Source organism: Larus michahellis, chromosome 1 (assembly GCF_964199755.1).
Source record: "Larus michahellis chromosome 1, bLarMic1.1, whole genome shotgun sequence".
NCBI lineage: Eukaryota > Metazoa > Chordata > Aves > Charadriiformes > Laridae > Larus > Larus michahellis.
Genome location: NC_133896.1, coordinates 28784195 through 28807069, shown reverse-complemented (window position 1 = coordinate 28807069; position 22875 = coordinate 28784195). Strand labels below are relative to the sequence as shown.

The 22875-nt window shown below is 37.3% G+C and overlaps 1 protein-coding gene across 7 annotated transcripts in view; it reads left to right on the top strand.

Moving 5' to 3' along the window:
- Positions 1-22875, top strand: part of MDFIC (MyoD family inhibitor domain containing) — a 65893-nt gene that overhangs the window by 18071 nt on the left and 24947 nt on the right. For all 7 annotated transcript variants that reach the window (XR_012589474.1, XR_012589494.1, XM_074603858.1 and 4 more), the window contains exon 4: positions 18799-19074. Coding sequence is in view for 5 of the 7 variants with exons in the window: in XM_074603858.1 (XP_074459959.1) it covers positions 18799-19074 (276 nt within the window). In the remaining 2 variants the exon portion in view is untranslated. The remainder of the gene's footprint in view (positions 1-18798; positions 19075-22875) is intronic.

Below are 22875 nucleotides of genomic sequence, written 5' to 3'. Positions count from 1 at the left end.
TTTACAGAGGGTACTAGGTTATCATCAATGTGTGCTGTTATGTAGGGAAAGGAATGTTTAGGAGGGAAGAAAATGCCAATCTTGAACACTATTTGCTTGTGAGGATTTAATCTCCTTTCCAGTTCTCAAGCAGGACCTTAGCTAGGTGATATTTAAGAAAACAAAAAACATCTACCATAGATTCAAATTGTCATGAATAATTGATTAATAATAATCCAATTCTCAAGATTAAATACCTAAAATATGCCCATGTTTTACAGATAGAAAGGTCATCGCTATCCATCATTTCCTAGCTTCAATTGCCTCTTTCTCCTCCACGAAACACCCTCCTGATAGGAGTGGTTCTTCACAGAAAGGGATGCTTCATTCAGCTCTGTGGGGATTAAACAATTTTACATGCTCTTGTGCCCACTGTTCTATTTACTACATTCTTCTTTATTACACTTTCTTTTATTGAAATATAAACGTAGATATTTTTATCTTTCTGTTTTCTGTGTTTTTATGTTGATGTTTTTACTATACACGGCTATTTATTTAATTTTAATGTCTGGAGATTCCCTTTTCCTTCTGGCTAAGCGAGTGATTTCCGTAGTTTAAATTATGCAGTTTGGGTTTGGGACTTTTTTCGCCAATAAGAAGATAATCTGCTGTTAAAACTATTCTTTTTGTTTGATATTAATACAAATATCTTTTATTGGCAAATTTATGGTGCATAGTCATCTTACAATTAGTGTGATTTCAGATGACTGTGTTTATTCTATCTAAAAAATAGTGCAAAGTTCTTGAGATTACTTAAATGGTTCTCTTCGAAGCTGGAAAGTATGACAGATACAGTATTCTTGCAGTGTAACTGAGTGTGTGAGTACAGAAATCGTGCAGAATAGATTAATGGAAATTATTCAAAATATATTGCTGACTCTGAAAGGTGTATTCTTTTAGTTAAAGAAGCGATTTATGTACAATGTTCCAAATATACAGTGGTATAAAAAAGTCTGAGCCCATGAATGAAAAGAACTTCAATCAGTTCAATGTTTACATACAGAAATGCAGTATTTGATATTTAGATCCTTCCTTAAAAAAGATAAATCTCTGCAGAATCTGGCCAGTAGAAATAATGGAGGTGTGAATGTCCTCCCTGAGAACTCCTCTCCCAGGGAGATTTTCTAATCCTCTCCCCAGCAGAGAACTATCCCGTGTTACTTCTCTTTCTCCCCCTGACCTGGCAGATCTCTCACCACTTCCATTCCAAAAGTCCTCAGAACCTCCTCTCATGGCTATTGAGGAGCCTGATGTATTTTTAATTTCTTCCCAACCAGCTCTAAGATAGCTGGCAACGCATTAATTTTTTAAAATATTCTTTAAAAATACTGTGCATCAGCTAGTTCCCTTAGCACAACACAGGAGGTAAAATGTGATTTATTACTACAGTTTTGTACTGGTTTTGGCTGGGGAAGAGTTAATTTTTTTCATAGCTGCTTACCGGGGTTATACCACAGCAAGTTTTCAGCCACTAAATAGTGAAATATGACATTGATTATATAAACTGGAAGAAAGCTATCTGAGTATGTTGTACAGCATATTCGGAATATTCATGCCGCTCAAGATAAAGCATCTCATAAAAGTGGTAGTGAAAATTATGTTGTTTAACAAAATTTCGGAATTTAGATGGCTTCAAGGCAGGTCAGTGTGTTGTGCATCAGAAGTACTAGGGCCTGTGAAGGACCCATGGAATTTATTCCTACTGATGATGCACCAGTTGAAGCTGAGGAGAAGAATGAGTAGTAGTGCTCCTGAAGTAGGCTGAGCACATACAAATGAGAAATTGGAAGCCCGTGCTATCAAGAGACCAAACATTTTCAGTATTCCAAATAAATAGTCGGAGTTTGCAGCTGGTGCACACATACGCAACTGGAGCTCATGTTTGCTACTGTTCACCTCAGTCTTGACGATTCAGCTGGGGTTGTTTAGATTTCCTTCCTCCTTTTTTTAATAGATGAAGATGATGAAGTCTTTCCAGTGTCTACCTGGAAGACTTCTGTGGAAAGTTAGGCCTTTTCTTCTCACTATTTTGATTTCCCCTGGGAATTTCTGGGATCAGCTGAGACATTTTTACATCCAGGGAATTTCACAGGTCATTGTTGCACAACCATAGGATTTTCATTTAATTTTCATTTCACCCTCTCCTGCGCAGAGAGGCATTTTCACAGCTAGCTGTATCCTTAACAGTTACAGTCTTCAGAGTTTAAGACTGGGTCTTCGGTGTTTACAGAAGTCACCTGTGGAAGGACCAGAGTGTCGCTGAAGTTAGTAGTCCCTTGCTTGTAAACAGTGCTGCTGTGGGGTGAAGTTATTTTCTGCGTAGCCTCTCCCCTTTGACTCTAGGTTGAATGTTTTGAAGGAATGCAGTTCATGATGGACTGCAATAGGTGAGGAATTTGTATACTCTGTGGTGACTCCATGTGGAGAAATAAACTTCTTGCTGTTGTTGATCCATTTACAGAGCAGTAGTCAAACTTCAAAGAGAACCTTAAACTGCACCAGATGACCATAAGATAGATGCATGTATTCTGCATATCACTAGTAGCCAGAATGACCTGGAGCCTTTCATTTTCTGTTTTACCTTACTTCTGACTCACAGAACATCACCTGAATTTATGGTCTGAGGCTGGGGAAGTTTGGATGTCAGTAATCATCAGTACCAGACAAAGGTGAAATTCTTCAAGTAACGTAGAGATTACTGTGCTTGCTGTGTTTGAGCCTGAAGTAAATTGTATCTTAATTTCAGAATATATTCCGTTGTTGTATTGGTACTGTCTCAGAATTAATGTGCTGTTATGCCTAGATGGGAAAGAATATTTATATTATTTTCCTGATTAGTTCCTCCTATAGGGGGAAAAGTACAATATATTTGTAGTGGTTCCTTAAAGAGGGAGAGTAGTAAAACTCTGACTGTGTTCTACGTGAAATATTATACTACAAAACCAATGAGTCAGTGTGGTTTCAGTCTGCTATTTTCAGTACTAACGGTATTCAGTTAGCCATTTTTAGCAAAGAAAACACCAAATTACTAAATGCATGAAAGTATCATCATGCAAGTTGTACTTTTAGGAACCTGTTTTCTGGCAAAAATGTGTTGAACTTAAACAATAGCAAAAATCCTGTAGTTTTTCTCTTTTTAAATTTTATGTTTGCTGCCATGTATGTGGAACACTTGGAGTAAGTTTATACAACTGAAAAGTAGTACTTTATGTTGTGTGTACATCGAAATAATTAAATTAATTCTTCAAAATGCAGTGAGACAAAATAGTTTTTAATCTTTTGCATTTTGCATTTAATGATAAAAAACTGAAAGATGAAGAGAGACTCATGGTCACAGCAGAAGGTTTAGCTAAGTAATTATGGTTAAACAGTTTTCTTCTTTAAATAGCTATAAAAAGGAAAAAAAGATCTGAATACTACTTACTTGTGCTGCATTCTGGTAATATCTGCAGTGTAAAAGTACCCAGAAGTACCTTTCCCTGGAGGTATTTTTGTAAAGGACAAGGAAAAACAGAAGCCTATGACCTATTTGCGTGTTGTTGTGGTGGTAGTGGCTTTTTGTTTTTCCCTTTAAAAAAAAAATAAAATTCTTCATGATCCAAACCCAAAGGATGTCCTTGAAAAACATTCAAACGTCAAACAGGTGTGGTCACTCAAGCTATTTCTAATACTGGTTTTGTTACCTCATTATACTGGTGAGGTAGGCCTCCAGAAATATTGAGGCTTGATTTGAGAGAATGATGAATTATTTGCCACCTGAGCCTTCACTATTTTTAAATGAACTGTAGTGTTCTGACATGTGAGAAACATGTTTTTGTATGCAAAGTGATCTTGAAATTTTGTGATCATGAAATGCAAACCCATGGCATTCAAACACAAGAGCTTTCAAATTCTGAGTTTTATGTCTTGACCCATGAAAATTAGAGGCTTAAATTTTGCTTTTAAACCTGCTTCCCTCAAATTCTATGCAGTATCATCTCAATTATCATGTTTTTACTTTCATCTGAAGCTATAAATATTATGACACTATTTTAAAGAAAACTGGAAGATTTAGCAATGCTAATGTTAATTACAGCAGAATTTCAACTAAAAGACTCTTTCCTGTTGCAGAGGTTCCTCAAGCTTAAGTGGCTTTTATTGATTTACAGCTCAGACTTAAGGTTGTATAATGTTTGCATAAAATGTTAAGAAGTTTGCTTTTGAGACAAGCCAAGTAGAGCAAACTGTTAGGCAAGCCTATAAAATATGTGGCCTACGAGTCAGATTTGACCTTCAGGGCAAGTTTTTGCCCCTGAGAGACAGCACAAGCCATTTGCCCGTTCCTCAGTGGAGCAGGAGCAAGCCTGCCTTCAAGTATGGGTAGCTCTGAAATACATCTTTCTCCAAAAATAAAACCTCTCAGCCTGTTAGGAAGCATGGACCTTTTCCCATCTCCTTTCTTTATTAGGACAGATGCGTACTTTAACTGCATTCTGTAAGTTGCAAGTTGAAATAAATTTCACATTTTAACAGAAAGGCAGTGAAAGATTATTACACTGACCAAAACTAGCCATAAGAGCACTGTCAAACCAGAGTGAACATCTTTTAGGTCTGTACAATTCAGAAATACAGAAGATTAGTGAACAATATTTCTTGCTTGAATTTCAAAATGAAGGACACTGGAAGTTTTGGTGAGAAGATTTGGGATCAGCCTGCCTGGAAAGCTTTGTCTCAGTGATCAAACTGAGTTTTCACAGAGGTCACGTAAAAAAATACTTGGATGGTGAGGCAGGATACAGAGCTAACTTTGGGTAATGCACATATAGTTGTCATATATATAGTTTTATTAAATGACACCGGCTCATTTAACAATTTAGTATTTCCTAGCTCACTTTGTAACTATGACTTTATAAAGTATTTCCCTACGTCAATATATATTCTTTGTACTGTGTGCTGACTTTTTAGTGATAATTGCCACTATCGTATTTATATAGTAAAATCAGTATTGAGAAATATTTTTATATGGGAATAGATCTTTCAGTGGGACTAAACACTAATCCCTCTATAAAGTATCTAGCAGTGTATGTTCATGAATCTGAAGTAGTTACAAAGATCTTCTACATGTTTTGTAACAGTCTTCATCACAGCCATTCTGTAAACTGTTCTGTGCTCAAGACTTGGAAACTCGAAATTAGTGTGAGTTTTGTATTTACAACAAATAAGACAGTGTGTAACTTTGCAAAGGTATGGAAGGGAAAAAAACAACGCACCATTTTAAAGGAGGAATTCTAATTAAAGTTATATTTTTTTCTCCCTCTTCTTGTTCCTTTCCTTTGATGGTTACTTCATCTACTTCTCTGTCCACTTGATTTTCTGTTTCCCATCTGTAGGGTAGTGTTATGCCTGAGGAATCTTTTCCCTACAATTTAATCAGCAAAGTCAATCATAATTCTAAATAAATCACCATTTGGTTTTGATCATTTGTGTATTACACAGCATCTTCTACTCTAGCTCCATGAGAAGAACAAGCTAACAGAGACCTCATTTGCTGTGCTATGCTTCCTCCTTGAACAACAGAAAATAACCTGGCAAAAGCTTTCTATCATTATCATGTCTGCATCCACACCAGGGCTTCTGCTGGGATAGCTGGAATAGGGCGAGAAGTTTAGGTCTCATTATCAATATTTTGTTGGATATTTGTGGAGGGCGTCCTTATAGAAAAGAAGAGAAGACTTGCACAGGAAAGGTTCCCGTAGAATAATCCACTTTGCTGTCAAAACTTAAACTCAGAGTTAGAAATCCATTTCACAATTACTATAATGCAATGGCCCTTCAAAGTTTTGATCATTAAAAAAAAAAAATCCTTTAGTAATTATGGTAATTTTGAAAGAAAGTAAAGGGTATGGATTGGTGATATAGTAGAAAGAGAAGTGGTGGTTACTGTGGAGGATTCCAAGTTGGAAGAGTGCTGAAGGCTTGTTACTATTCTTATTAAATTGTTCTGCATCCTCTTTCCCATATTTATTTTATAAAGTAGAGAGAGAAAAACCTAACCCATCCCTGTTATAGTTACTGTCTGTAAGCCATTTTTCCTTTTTCCGTTTGCATAATTTTCTCTATTCCCCACTTTTCCTCCTTTTGCTGTTTGTTTGAAGAGTTCTTTTTCCTGTAAGCAACGACAAGAAGGTTGTGTTTAGAGGCTGACTGGAAATGTTTTTAAATTGCTTCAGTATAAAGGTCTGTTCACTCCAGCTTCTGTGTGTTAACATCAACATTTAAGCTATGTTGTAAGTAGCAGTGAACCTTATTAGTGTGAGTATTTTGACTATTGGAGAATTAACAGTAAATTAAGCATTTTTATGAAAAGATACTGTGCATTCAGGGAAAAAACCACAAACTAACTGTTAAATATTACAACACTCTATGAAAATTTCAGCTTCTGGAGTCATGTGATTATGTGAGATTTAAATTTTCATAAAATAAACAAAAAATTAACCTGGTCTTAGTCTGTAGCTACTGAAAAACCTGAAAGTTAAAGACTCAAAAATGAGAATGCCAATAAAAAGGACGTATTTAAAAATAAAATATTGATGATGATTGAGTAGTTTGGCTTGGCAGTACCTCACAGCACAGAAACAAGAAATTTTGTCTAAATTAGCTTACCACTAATTGAATATTAGGTGGTAGGGAGATGTTCTCATTGTGAGTTGGTAATTCCAGCAGTCTAAGAAAATGATATGACACAATAAAACGTAGCTAGTTATGCTGACGGAACAGTAAAGAAAAGGGTGCTGGAATTAACTCCAAGTGGCAGGGCTATGGCAGCAGTGCAAATAAAATGGCAGATGGCGTGAATCTTTAGTAGAGTGGATAAGGATGTATGAAAACCAGGGCAGCTCTGTCCTTTTGGCAGTTGTCTGAATGGTTTCCTAAGAGCTTTTCTGTTCGGGGCCAAGAAATGCGAGAAGGGAGGCTGAGCTCTTTCCCAAGCACGGCACAGCTGCACAGCACAAAGGGATGGAGGCAGCAGTTTGGCTCACCCACCGCCAGCCCGGTCGAGCTGCGGTGGCTTATGATGACAGGAATGTTTTTGTGGGGCTGGAGGCTTGTACAAGCGGCGAAGGAAGGTTGTTTGCGTGTGATGTAGTTGCTGTCCTTGCTATGAGACAAGGGTTCCTGCTGTACTTTGGGTCTTTTTGGGTAAGAGGAGGTTGCTGCCTCAGCTGTGACTTTTTATAGCTCTTCAATTGTAAAAGGACAAAAAAAAAAAAATACATGTGACTGCAAATTCTAATGCTTTCACTTAAAATGCTGTTTCTTTTCTGTGAAATCCTTCAGCTTATCTGCAAAACCTTGTAACAAAATGTTTTTAAATGTAAAAATGGACACTTTTCAGTATTGTGAATAACGTTGGCACAGCACAGATTTCACTGCTGTAACTGCGCTCCATTAAAAAGAAAAATAATTGTGATTAGTGTACAGAAGAATTTTCTTTTCTCAGCAAATAAAGGGAAGCGTGTCTTCTAAATAAGACAAAACATAAGGTTTTCAGAAAAAAAGATCCTTGTTGCAAGCACTGATTCAAAGCATGGGCCTCGTCCAAATTTAAATGCTACTTAGAAGTATTTTTAAACAAAAGGTGAACTAAATAAACTTCAGTGGGCCAAATTACAGTTTTATAAGTTGAAAGAAATATTTTTTATTTTATTAATAGAGAATGAAAATGGTTCCATATGCAATGTTGAATGCTTTTAAACATGTCGAAATAAGAATACTCCCTTTCTGTATGTTAGAGATAAAACCAGTATTCTGCTGCTATTCAGTCAGTTCTGCAGTATAAGGACTTGCAGGTGCTACTGGCCTCTATTACATTGAAATTGTTTGGGCACAATAATTTCATAGAGATTTATATCTTGTTTCATGAACAGAGTGGAGAATCAGAATTTTAGCTCAAGAAAAAACTTTTACAGGTAATTTCATCCCTTTAAAACAATTGACCTGTTTCTTCAGATAATCTGGTGCTTTCTCCTTTGCGTTAATGCATTTGTTTGTCTGAATTTTTGTGCTCATAGCTGTTGGTCACTGACGTGACAGTGTATTTTTCTAGCAGGACAGATTTGTAACTGCGTGACTCGGATATCAGAGCTTTCTGGTGAATTGTTTGAGCAGCTTATGCTTTGCTTCCTCTCAGGAAACTAAGTGCATCGTTTTTACAGGAAGTTCAGTCTTCCCCAGGCATGGTCAGCAATCTGACTTTTGCACTGCTCTAAGGGATGTGGGTGTGAGCAGGAGGCAAAAACTCATTTAGCATACTTTTTTTTTACTATATTGAATTCATGTAATGGAGGTAGTGTATGAAAGCTTGGCCAGGATGGGTGGGTTTGTCCAGCTGAGTCAGAAAGAGGACTTCCTAGATTATTTTGGTAGAATACAGTAAATAAGAAGTAAGTAAAAAACATTTTCCTCTGTGCTAAGTATTGATGACAATGATTACGTGTTAAGCACATTCAGCTTTGAATTGAACACACAAATCTCTTAGTTGATAAATTCTTACATTCTGAAATACAACATTGCCTTTCCCTTCAGCATATGAAACTACACTTTTAGTGTAAAACAGTGTTAATCTGCCCATGGGGTGGGGAAGGGAAGGGGCAGTTAGCTCTGATGCAGAGATGCAGCCTTTAGTCCACGGCTGCCTGCAGTTTTGAATCTAGGGAAGGAAAAAAGAGAATTTAGATTTTTCAAGGACTCTGATAAGAGGTGTTTTCAAGGTGTATTCTCTAGAATCTAATTTGTACGGCTTACACAAAAACGTTTTGGGTGAGATTGTGCCATATCTCTTCAAGGCACACCAAAACAGTTAATTCAAAAAAGGAAAAAGAGATGTCATTTCTGTGTCATCCCGATGCCAAGCTGGTGCATTAGTGGCATAAAGCAGGCCAAGAGACAGCTTTGGTTATGGCAGCTCTGCCTGGACTTTCTGTGTGTGACTCAAAATCCTTTGGTGGCCTGGGGTGCCTGGAGTGCTTTGGGATGGGGAAGCCCCACTCATCCAGCCCATGGGCATCGTGGCCAGGTGGGACCAGTGATTGGGAGCAATCTGGTCTAGTGGCAGGTGTCCCTACAAATGGCAGGGGGTTGGAACTAGATGATCTTTAAGGTTCCTTCCAACCCAAACCTTTCTATGATTCTATGGGCATAGCAGCCAGGTGGGATCGGTGATGGGGTCCTGCGGCCATCTCCTAGACCCTGCTTGCCATAAGGGAATTCCCATAGCTGAAGGACGTCTGTAGCAGAGACTAACTCAGTGCGTTTAATGTTGTCCGTGCAGATGCATATGGCTTCTCCTTCTCCTCACACTTTGCTTTTTCAGGATTGGGAAACACATAGACACTTTCTGCACTCTTTGCTACGTTCCCACATCTTTTTTTTTCCTGCTGAAAAATCAATCTATCAACTATCCAGTCTGTAGTAATGACAGGCTGGGTCATGAAGAGTTATTGTTGTGGACCTCAAGTCCTCGCCCTGCTTTCTGACACAGAATTTCCATTTTCCATCATGCTGCTATTGCTGAATGTGGCTGATTTTTGGCCTGGGCTCCAGTAGCCTCTCTGACCTCGAGCAGAAGGGGAACTCTTGCTTCAACTCTAGATCACTGTTTAAGTATGATGTTTTTATCTTCGTTTTATTTCATTGCTTATCATCTAGTGATTTATCATTTAATTCTTTTCTTACTTGTAGAAGTTGTAGCAAATACTTCAGCTCTAGTGGGATTTTACTTGTGAATTTTTTTGTTTCTTCTTCCCTACTCTTCTCTGCCCTCACAGACTGAAGTGGCTCAGCTCACTATGTATTTTTTCCCTTTCTGTCTCCTTCCCCTCCAGTGCTGTCTTCTTCTGGGTGGTTGCTATCTGCTCTTTTTTCTTTTGATGTTTTTGCCCTACTATTGTTTTAATAATGTAAAATCCCAAGTTTTAGCCTGTTCCTCGTGGTTACTGCCCATTTGCTTCTCCTGTTCCATTTTCCTTGCAGCTGTGCTTTCTCGTTTCTTCCTTTGGTTTTGTGGTACTTGGTATCAGCTGATGACAAACTCGGCATCAGCCCTAGGTTGTTGGAAAGAATAGCAGAGAGAAAATAAGTGCAGCAAAGGGGTCAGAAGCTCAGATATCAATGTACGCATTCCTATTTTTGTGCTGATAGTCTGTGTGTTATCCTGCTACCTTTCTACATTACCCCCTCTTTGTTGCTGTCCTGGTTTTACTCCTATTTTTTCTTTCTGCATCTTTTTAGTTTTGTTAATAGCTGCATTGGGTATTACTTAGAATTATAGAGATGGCAAAAGACAGGGCATTAAGAGGAGGATGTCAGATTCACACATTGGGTGGAGCACTTTTTCGGGTCTTCCGAAATTCTGTCACTTACTTGAGTGGAGGGCTAGAAATCAAGTGAGCAGTGAACATTAAGGGAATTGCTCATTTCAAGCATTTGCCTTCATGTTCTTTTTTAAACCAAGTACAGCCAGGTTTTATGTGTATTTGTATAAGTTTAACTGAACGCTGTAATCTCATTGCCTGAAAACTCAGTGGAGAATAAACTTCACCTTTGAGTATTTTCTCACTCAAAGGCGAATGGCTAGTGCTGGGCTGAGAAGCTATTTGTCTCACCATGCCATGTTTTTTCTTGCAGTGAAGTTTAGTTTGTCCATGGCTTTTGAGGAAGGGAGCGGGAGGTGGTGGAGCCCAGAGGACCTGTTTGTGCACTTGCCCAGGTTACGGCTGTTAATGACATTGAGGTTATCTCTCCTGTCTGGTACATCCTGCTGTGCCGCTTATGAGGCAATACCCAGCAAGCGATATCCTGTTGTTTGTAGCTTCTCTTTGATGTTTATTATTTGATTCGGGAACAAGTAACACAATGGTGAGGGGCATCAAAACTGTTCCAAATATTTGACTTAGTGCCTTGAGTTCCACGGGACACCAGTGTGTCTTTATGCAGTGGTATAACCATATGTTGTAACAGGTACTAATTGCATAACTGCTGTAATTGTCATGCCAACAGCTTGGATTACTTTTTGAGTCTAGTGGTTAATTAACCTTCCTTTTAAAATTAAAGCTCCAGAAGCAAAGCATTCGGTTCCTTGGTGAGGTGGGATAGTATTAGGTTGGCACCCCTTTGTATCCTTTATGATTTTGGGGACTGTGTTCACGTTTACTAAATTACTGATTATTTGTGTTTCAGAAATAAATAACTTTCAGCACTATAGAAATTAATGTAGAAATTAAAAAAAAGCCTAATTATCTGATTTTTAATTTTTGTATTATTTTGTTCTCTTACCCAATTTCTACAAGCCATGGTGCATTATAAAGATTTAACAATAACAACGACAACAACAGCAAAAAAAATCAAAAAGATCATTATGCCTCTTAATAAGTTGCCTATGTAGAAAATAAAGAAATAAATAGGCATTTCACCTTAAATAAAAAAAATAATCACCTTCAGAAGTAATTGATAAATGTATGAAACACCATGAAATGTTGGAATGGTGACGACAAGTTAACCTGCCACTGCACATGTCTGTGCAATGGTTGCCACTGCTCTAAGTAGTCGTAATGCTATGAAACATTAGAGCAAATAGACTGCAGTTCTTTTCCAGTCCTCTAGCAGCATGTACGGGGAGAAAAATGGATAGGCAAATGTTGCAAGTGGAGAGCTCGGAGTAAAATTTCCCACTTTTGAACACAGCTTTATATAGGAGTTTATTCCCCAGGTGTCTGAGTGCCTATTACCAACGATGTCCTGTCTTGTGTTTGGCTCTTCTCTTGGATTTTTCATGCTGAGCTATTGCTACTTGTTCTCAAGCAATGAAAAACTGTATGCTACAGTAGGAACTATGTGTCATTGATGTAGATGTGGCTTAACAATCATTGCGTTATGTGAATCATCTTTATTTGTATATCACATGTATTGTGATCTAGCAAGAATATTCAAATAGTCTTCAAAGTTTGTCATAGATGCCGTTATTTTCAGTCTCATGAAAAACATTGCTAATGATTGTAAGATTTGTGTATGATAAAGAAGGCGAATTTACTGATAATCTAATGGTAATTAGAAGACAAAAGGATATTTGGATTTTGATTTCATTGTTAAAAGACAGGTAATAAAAAATGTTAAGGATTTACTCATTTCAGCAATGATTAAAAATGTACTGTTGCTGTCATTAAAAAAATCAGCATGCGTTTTTTCATTTTGAAAAATCATATCAGGAAAGAGGATTTGAAAATAGAGAAATTCACTCTACATTTTCCGTGGGAATACCTATCAACTTTGTAAACCTCTGGCTACCAGCCCTTTTCATGCTTCCCTGTAGTAACTGCTTCTTTCTGGGTACGCCAAAGACATCTTTATACAATTCCTGCAACCCTTCAAACAGCGTGTAAGGTCCTGCAGTGCTTCCAAAGGAAGGCACTGCAGGTGTCTTTGCACAGATTTAAGAGTACTCTTGGCACCTTCTCATGCACTTGTGTCACCTTCTCAACCCATAAACACACACACAGACGTGCGTTTGCCATTCTTGTCAGCCCTTCACCGACTGAGAGCCGACGGGATAAAATGTCTTTTCCCTTTGTCCCCTGCCAGCCCCATTTCTGTTACACCTGGTGTTCCCTGGATGCGTTCTCAGACGTATTTTAACAAAGTGTTCTCAGTGTGGGTCCTGTAAAACTCGTACCAGCAATTTTACTACAGTATTTTCATTACAAAGGCCATCCTGTTTCATAATAATATATTGTATTCATTTTGAAGACGTCCTCATGTCTTAGAAGAAGCAATTCTAAAAAGGTGGTTGATGCTGTTAGTTGGTACTTTGTTTTCCTTGTAAAGTCAGCATGGTATAAAAAATTCAGTGTAAAAAATTGATTTTAAAAGATAGATTGTACCTTGATGGTACCTTGTTATTTAGTTAATGTATGCCTTCTGTGATATGGAAGCTGCAGTATATGCTATTTATGTCCTAGAAAATATTCAAAAATAATTGCTGACAAAAGCCACTTCACAGGTTGACTCAGAGGTACATCTTGTAATCTGAATGTTAATATTCTGGATAGCTAGGCAGAGAAAACTATTGATGTGGTTTGAAGATCCACGTAGAGACTAGTCAGGATTTTAGTTAGAAAAGTGGGGAGGGAGAGAGATGGAGATATTTGAGTTCTCCCAGCTCGACTAAAATTTTATGCTTATCGAGCTTATGAATGCATACAATTTGTAATAGTTTTGAAAAGGTAAGATTTTTTGCTAGTCAGTTGGAAATGTTGCCTTTTATGTCTCAGGAATTTATGTCTTTTCCAGAAGCAATTTGGAATCACCTTAATTTTACTCTAGAATCCAGGCAGCCCCTGGTTTTACTGTGCAATCCATGACTATCTCTCATCTGCTTTATTTTTCCCCTCAAGCTTCGTGTTACGAAGAAGCGCTGATAAAATCCAGAGGCCCGATTCTTACCTCCCTTGCATGTGGTCTCTTCCGTGTGATCCATGAAGAGGGAGTAGGAGCAGCTACCACTGAGATCAAACAGTTTCCCCAGCTCAAACTAGCATGTAGATCTTGGCTTTCAGCATTAACGGACCCAAGCAGGACCTCTGTATTTCCTCAAAAGAGTTCATCCTCTCATGGTGGTTGCAGCTGTTTTGGGAGGCAGAGAAGTGTTGAGGGTATTTTCTAATGAAATGATACTTTGTATTTTCTCAATATTTGAGAATACCAAAGGTTACATTTTTTTACACCCAGGAGTCATCCATTTTATTCCTCCCTAGTCCACCTGCAAAAATATTGTGCCTGATCTGATGTCATAAACTGTTGTGTCGTAAACAAAGAAAACCACCATTCTGACCTCTCTGGGTACGCAGTCAGATGACCTAGGCTGCAAACTGGAGGGTAGTTTTTCCATCGGTGGCATTGGCCAGCCTAGCAAACTCCACGGGCATCTCTATCAGCTGCCTCGGAATTGCTTTTGATGTGATTAGGCTACTAATTAGCTGTCTCAATTCTTCTCTCCCTCCTGATGTTTTCTTTTGATTCACTTTGACTCTGAGGAGTCTGTATTCCGTGTATGTTTGTTTTTGTGTTTTGTCTAAAATCCCTAATGATAGCTTAGACTGTCCTCTTTCAGTTGGGAGTTTCCCTGTGTTGACATATATTTTTCTGTTAAATGCATCCATCAGGATTTTTCTCCTAAGAATAGCTGTTATTTTGCAAGGTGTAAACAATGTATTGTCAGTGTGTAGGTAGACGTGCATATTTCTTTAAGCTGTGCTAAGGATTTTACATTCTGAATGAGAAGGCGCATAGTTACTTCAAAAACATCAAAACCATAGTAAATGCTTAGTACTGGAATATTTATTCACCAGATAGTAACCTCACAATTAAATTATTATGTAAAGTCAGTTAAATAACAGCAGAAGTTATTGTATTAAGGCCCACTTTGCAAGGAAACCAATGACAAGGAAGCAGTGAAACACGCTAATAGATTATACGCTATAGCAATATATTGGCTTTTTATTGCTTTTCCACAGGCAGCAGATTCATGTATAGTTATTACTAGCTACATTATCTGCTAGTTTTCTATCAAAAAAGATTCAGTCTATTGAATCATTAATCCAATATTTATCATTCTTATTGAAAATCCACTAGTGTTAGCACTGTATAAAATATTGACTTAAATCTACTGCTTTTGCTAAAGATTAAAAACACATTAACCTAAAAAGCACAGTATTTCTTAGGACATTTGAAACTATTCATTGTGGATGTTTGAAATGACAATGTTTCTATGTTGTGCGAGGAATGATTTTTTTAAAAAAAAAAATCTTTAACGTATAGTAAGTGACCAGTGCCATCCTGATTTGAAGATGCTGAATGTTCATCCAACTCATATTTGAAATTTTGATGTGTATTGCATTAGTTACTGAATATCAAGAATAAAATTTTTGCTCATATATAGAGTGTAAAATGGGATCTTTTGTAGCAGCACACGGCCTGTTTAGAATGATATAACAGGCGCTGAATGTTCACATATCAAACAAAATGCCATCTTTCTGTAGAAAAGAGGTGTCAAAAAGTTTCTTTGTACCTTTAACGCATGTGATTATGTAGTACAAAATGCAGAGTTTGTAAAATTTCTTGAATATACAGGCAAAAAATGAATAATTCAAAACAACTCATAAGTTCTACATTCTATTGTATCTTTTATAACGCAGGCAGAAGATAGCATTGTGTTCCCAGTAGAGCTGAATTTGCACAAGTTACACCTCTGAAAATGCCAGATGGTCTATGGTCTACTTTTGAGAGCTGTCACATATGTAAAGATTTGAAAAAAGAAAGACAGCTGAATGAGAGCAGTGGATCATTAAAGAGAGAGTGAGAGTCCCTGGGTATCACTGTGTTTTAAGAAGCATTGTGTCGTTCCCCATATTACACCTTTTTTTTTTTAAGATATACACAACCTTTAAAAAATAAGGTAAAAATATTTCTGTTTTAAACTGAGTGGTTGCAGCTTAATCTTGGAACTGTCAATTGCTTTTGTTCTTTATGCTAGAATGCGGTCATATGGTTCCTAATTGGTTTCAAGTGTGTTTTAACCATAAGATTCAAGTCTCCCTAGTGCAAAATTATCAATAAAGTTAAAATAAATTTAAATTGAGATAACTAATCCATTTGGGGTTTTATTCCATTTTGATTTGACCTGCGTATCACATGTGAATACTGTAAAGCCAGTCAGCTAAAAAGTTGTATGTAAATGCTAAAAGACTGAAGTAAGAGTACTTTGGGAACATGATTATTAAAAAAAAAACAAAACCAAAAAACCCCTTTAACAAAACCCACCGCCTCCCCCCCCAAATAATTTAGTAAAAATAGTAATGAAAGCAAACACAAATGACTGTTAAGATTCCCCAAGACTTCCCATTCACCCACAGCTTGACAGAAACAACCCTAACTTTGAAGGTGGAATTTTGGATAATTTGCCAAGTTACTGTATTGAAGCAAAGCACCAAAAATATGCAAACAATTGTGAGCTGCCACCACAAATTTAGCTGTCTTGGAAAAGGTCATAACTGTCAGTTTTAGAAACTTGTGTGTCCAGACATACAGAATTTTCAGTATAGTCTGTTGCTGTTATTTATTGAGGACAGTTAACCCCTCCCCAGTAATTCTAGGTTATTGGTGCAACTGCACCACTCCACATTTGGGAATTGTAGGCAGCAGTGCAGTGTGGAGAAATATTGTTAAATGGAATGTGAAAAACACAATTTAATAGTACAATTTACATTTGAGCAGGATAATCAAAATAAAGCTATGGAAAGCTATAAGTATGAGCACTGAACTTTAGAGAGTAAAAATTTTGATTCCTATTGTTGATAAGGATTTTATTTTTGACTGTAGTTACATCTATACTGACAATTTTTAAAATAGAAGGATTTGATTAATTTTTTAACAAAATTTGTTTTGCACATATTCCAACACAAAGGGTTTCTGGTAGTATGATTTAAAGAACCCTGTTTCAGGTAGGAGAAAACTCCCTAAAAACTTGGTTTGGGGCTTTTATGATAGTCTGGAAATGTTAGCAGAATATATGCTACAAATGGAATTCCACAGTGCAGAAAGTGTCTTGCTTATGCATATGCATAGGTTTTGGGAGCACTTGTGCAAAATTGAAAGGTGAAGGAGTTTCTGTATTGCCATCAAAAACTTTTTGGGCAACAGTTAGATGCTCAGGTGCCAGATAGCATTCGTACTCCTGCTCTGTTGCCTTGGAGGTTTGTTAGCAGCCACTGCTGGTAATGGAAAGGAGTAATCTTTGTCTACCCTGCAACATCTTTGGGGAGACTAAAGCATAAATGTTTCCCTCACCCCGCCCTTTCCTGCAACACAAAATTATCAGTTTTGTAAAGTAGGTTCAATCAGGGTTACTCTGACCTACATAGATGTGGGTAGTCTAGGGCATCTTCCTAAAATCTTAGTCGCAGTGACTAAAAAAATCAAATGGCAAGAAAAAATGAACCAGTTCATATTTTAACTGTTATGAAAAATATCTCTTTTTGCCTGTGAACGTGACCAGGAGTTAAAGTTTAAGATTTATCTGAAGTTTAATCGGGACAAGTTTATGATAGTTGGAGGAAGCAATCTGAGAATATCAGTGCCCTTGATAAAAAGGAAGCACGGAGGGTTTGATAGGCAAATTCAGAACCGAGAGCCTTTTTAGAGACCGTGGGTCTGTGTGTCCCAGTAGTATTTGTCCGAAAGTTCGGTCACTTGTACCTGAGTTGATCAGTGGCAATGTTTCTTTTAGAGGAAGCCAACTATAATTATCTATACATATTGTTATCTTGGACACAATGTAACCTACATATGAAGCAATGCTGTGAAATCATCGGAAAATAGATGTGAAAGTTCATTCTCTAAAAAGAGAACGCTACAGCCCTGTTTTTCTTTACTGCTGGCACTGTCTAATCTCTCTTATGTTGAGTGTTCAGTAGCATCTGGGCTTTTTCCTTGATATTAGATTTATAAATTGTTGAAGATTGGACTGTCTGAAAACCTCTTTATGTCCAAGCCATGATACAGTAGTGTTCTGATTAGGAGAGGTGATTGGGCTGATGCTTTTTGATTATGAAATCTTGTTGTGTTACGATGTGTATAGTTTAATTAGTTTTTGAACAAAGTCTGCATTTTTTTTCTGAATAAGGATCTTTAATTGGATACTGCTTTTTTTTCTTACAAACCTTTACATAAAAAAAATCCGGCATATTTTCTTTTGTTTAGATACAGACTTTAAATACATAGGTAATGTATCTTCCATGTTATTAAAAATATGCTCCTTTATGATACAGTAGCTCAACAAAGAATGGTCAAGTTCCATGCTCTCATTAGAATGTACTCTTGGAGTCTTAACCAGGCCCCTGCAGATTCCTGCCTTGACAGGTTTGGTATTTTTTTTTCTTTGACCATATCAGTGTGTTGCCATTAAAGCCCCAACTGGCCCGTTACAGTCATTTTTCAAATTGTGATTCTGAATTGAGGAATATGGTCAGGGAGACTCTGGCTCATGGTGTTTGAATGCACGTTCCTTCTCATTAGTGGATCAGCTTGTCCACAAAATCAGATTTTGATTGGTTTTGTTCTTTCCAGCAATACACAATCTTTATGAATTTATGCTCAAACTGTTGTTAGTTACCTGCATACTCTTATTCTTCTCTAATATACCGGTCTGTAGTGGTTCAATGTCGGGGGGGGGAGCCCTACCTTGTCACTCAGGTTATTTTCTGAAGACTGGCAGGTTGGCCAACCTGCAGCTTCACTTCTGTTACTGCAGTCTGTATCTTCTCTCCCATACCTTTTTCTCTCCTTTTGCCTTTCCCCCCATTCTTCATTTGGCTCACTTAACCCAAGTTTATCTCAGTTTTGCTATTTTTTCTCCCATTCCTGATTTTTTCCTTCTTTAAATTTCTTGCCTTATTCTTTCTGTCTAATTCACAGAGCATTGTGAACCTTTCCATGCAGTGATGAAGACGGAATCTAAGCCTCATACAGACGTGAGGTGCTTTCTGAATACCTAATAATTATTTTTAATCTAGAGATATTTTTTGCATTCTTTTTTTGATGGGGGCATGTTACCTTTTCAGTCTATTCTTTGATCAATACAAGCAATGAAAGTTGCTTTCCCAGTCTAGCCCAAAATGTTCAGTTATCAATTTACAATTGAAATTAACTCTTTCTTTCTTTCATTTTAAGCACAACCTCAACGTTTGCCTCAGCCGAATACGTCAGCACTGGAAAGGGGTGAGGAAGAAAGTGGCAAAATCCAAAACGGCCATGCGGGTCTGAGTAATGGAAGTGGAATTCACAACGGGGTCAAGCACGTGCCTGCAGACAACAGAAAACTTTCAGCTCCTGTTTCAGAAAAAATGCACAGAAAAATTCAGTCCACCTTGTCCGTCAACAGCAACAGCAGCAAGAAGAGTAAAATAAGCTCTGTGTTTTCTCAAAAGCCAGGTACTTCACCTGAAGGTAAGCAGAAATTCTTATTAAAAAACCCCAAACTGAATAAAGACTAACCAAACCCCATTCTCACTATAATTACACAATCAACTGAAAATAATTGAAGAGCATGACTCATGCTCCAGAAGCAAATAGAAATCATTATGATAAAACACAAGTTACTTCCCCAAAGGAAAATATTAAGTATTTGAAGGAAATTGAAGCAACGGGAGATTTCTTGCTTTCAAACATTTGGCCAACATAGTCTGATAATGTTTTAGTCTCTCCAGTTAGCATCCTGAACTGATAGAAATGCCTGTCAACATTGTCACATACACACCAGAAAAACCGGTAAAGCACTATTTCAAAGCATAGTAAATACTTAAATCCAGTAATGGCAGGCTCCATGAGGGTCGAGTTTGCTGTTAAAATGTTCTCTTAGGAGATATTCTGACTAGTCATGAAGTCTGAACACTAGGTAATAAAATTTGGATCTCTGCTTCAGTGTTTAACATGCCTTATGCTATATTTGGGCTGTAAATAATTTGCATGAAAAAGCTTCATAATCCCTATGCACAGTTTAAATAAACGAAAGTAAATAATTTCCCTTATGTTTTAGCTGTGTGTGTATGTTTTCACTGCTTGCACTTACTCTAATGGTCCCAAAGTTCTCAAGCCTCTCCTCAATCCACTGCCTTCCCATTAGCACTAATGTACTCAACGGGCTTTGCTCCTGCCCATTACAGAAGGGTGCAGAGGCTCTATAAATTTTTATCAGTTTGAGGCAAGCGTAGATACGACTGGTTAAAAAAACTCTGGAGGGTGGGTACAGACACAGATTCCTAGAGAAATGGGAAATGGTACTCTTCAGTGAAATGGGGAGGATTCTCAGCCTAGATGAAAGGAAGAGGGATCAGAAGATCTGCACGTAGTGGCCTGAATGAAGCCTACTGATGTCAGTGGAGTGACTTCTCTTGACTTCAACTACTTCAATCAAACCTACTGAGAGAATCTGTGTAGTAATATCCTGAACGGCTTCTCTCGGACTGTGCCGTGGGCTGCTCCTCCTTGCTGTGGTTTATTTTCATATTTGTCTTCAAGAACCTACTGTTATTTTTCTATTGCACTTTCAGTCCTCTAACATCTCTTTCCAAAATCACAACTTCGTACTTGTTATATTCCCCTTATCTCTTTCTTTTATGTGAAATCCAGTTCACCCTCCGGCCCAATATCAATCTATATCAATCTCTATCAGTATCTTCTATATCAAAAAACTGTAAGTCAAGAGACCTGGATCTGTTCTCATGACTAGTACAAAGTGCAGGCCTCTGAATTTAGCAAATTCAGCCTCTGAAAAAGAAATTACAGAGTTCTAAAGAGACAGTGCCTGACCTGCTCATGCCCTTATAAAATTATTTATACAAGCAATTCCTTTTTTTTTTCCTTCTAAAATTATATTGGAATAAATACCGTTAGTGCGGGTTTTGTTTGTTTTTAATAACCTTGGCAATGATTATGTCAAGTTACTGAATGAATGAGGAGAAAATTAATAAGATACCTTCAGACATAGCTGTAAATTCTAATGTCTGATTTTGATATCCAGCACATGCTTGTGTTAGTTGCCTGAAACTGCCAATATACAATTTTCTATATTCAGTCAGAAATGTTGATATTTTTAAAAGTATGTCTGATTAGAAGATAATTACATTGCGTTGTCACACTGTCTAACTAACGTACTTTCAAAGTACAGAAATACAGGGTAATCCTCACTGCCAATGTAGTTTCTTGAGTCACCTAATAGCTAAAATTAAATATATTCAAGTTATACCTCTAACCTTGCAATGTTCTCATTTTGAATGTGGGAACTGGGCTATATGCTCTGAATAGCTTGACTCACACTGTTAATATATCCTGCTCTAAGTTTTCCGTTAACTAATCTGAGTGAAGCACAAGTTTTATTGTGCGATGATTAAAGTATATCTAGGGTATTTGTACAAACCTTCTGACAATTTCTTCAGCGTTTCAGTGATTTACCTTGTAGGGCTGCATGGGGGAACTGTAGGCTATAAGTAATTTTCTTATCAAGGTGTTACCTTGCAGGAAGTATCAATAGACAAGTAATTTGTTCTATCATCCATCATTTTTTTGATAAGATGCATAATTGGAGACTCTGGCAGTGGTCAGTTGAAATATCTAAAATAACACAAAGAAGAGATCCCTATTTAAGGAAAAAATGTTTATCCATAACTTAAAAATAATTATGTTCATGAATTTAGGAAATGTTAATCCCTTATGACTACTTCTGGAAGACTACACTTAAAAAACTTGGTCTAATTAGACAGGTTATTTGTTCAAAGGAGTTTAGTTGCATTTAAACCAGTAATATATGTACTTGATGAATACATCTCACTATAGAAAACCAGAAGAGTACACTAGAAAGTCCTGTGACTGAGGATCGCATAGACACTCTTTCAAACTGGTATACACAAATTAATTTGAACATAACATCTACAGATTCTTCGTATTGGGAATCATATTTTTGTGGGCAAAAAGATATTTTTGTGAGCAGTTGTGTCTTCTGATCCAATGAGACCTCTGTAGAAACTATTGAAAAGGTTTACAGGAAGATGGAAAAGATAGGAAACAATTGGAAATTATTTGCAATGTTGCTTAACTGCTTGGCTTTGCTTTAATTTGTACCATGTTAACCTCAAGCCATTGGTTACTGCTGAAGAGCTGCTGGGTTTGAGTTTGCTTGAAGATGTGCTTTTATCTTTGTGCACGTCCATGCAGTACAATAATATAACTTGTATGCAGTTTCTTATGTAATCTTAAGCAGAAAGAGATAAACTATATTAATTTTTGTACTGTGAGCATTGAATAATCAATCACCCGAATTAACTCAGCTACTTCAATTTACTATAGTGTCCAGATAATTTTAGTAGAAAGAAATACAGGTAAACCTGAACGCTTTCAGATACTCCAGTTCACTTTAATTTTGCTATTCCTTATATATGACCTTGGAATGTATAATCTGATTCATAGGTTTTTGCTTTTTAAAAAGAACACTGAAAATATATGCCATGCATTTTTACTTCATCTGCCTTGTGTTCCACCTTGAGTGCTGTGCTCTATTGCCAATCAGAAGAATAACCGGTTTTGTTAAGTGAAACAAAGTATCTGGAGAAAAGAAATAGATTATGCCCTCAGAAGGAAGAAAAGTGAAAATTATGGTCATCCAGCTGAGGTTAGACTTTAGGAAAGAGAAAATATTTTTGACTTTTTCTTATTCCCTCCCAAAACCTGCTTTTTTCTGGTTCTTCTTAAAAGACAAGATGTGAATATTTCTGGAGCACTACACCTATTCGTAATGCAAAATAAGTCCATATCTGGTAGTTCTTTTGCTCTAGAACATCTTATCTGTTGACAGAACAACCTGGTAGTGCTTGAAGTGGGGTAGAATCAAGGCTTGCTCCCTGTCCTGTGCAGGAGCGTATTTGGGCTTATCCTTATTTAAAAGGTTAGCAAATGCAGCATGCTGCATCATATACTGCAGACTTCAGTATATATCCCAGAAAGCCAAATGAAGTCTAGTGTTCCTGGGTAAATGATATCATATCGTCCCATGAAGAAGGTCACTACGGCTCCTGTTGGTCTCCAAAGTACTAGACAGCCCTAATGCAAGCTACAAAGCCCCCCAGTCCTCCAACCCACAAAAATCCCTGCACCATAGTTAATAACCCTTTTATTAATTGTTCCAGCTGCAAACTCCACTTGTGCTGTAGATCACATCTTGTGAACTTTTGTAATTGAAGTTGCATTGGAAGTGCT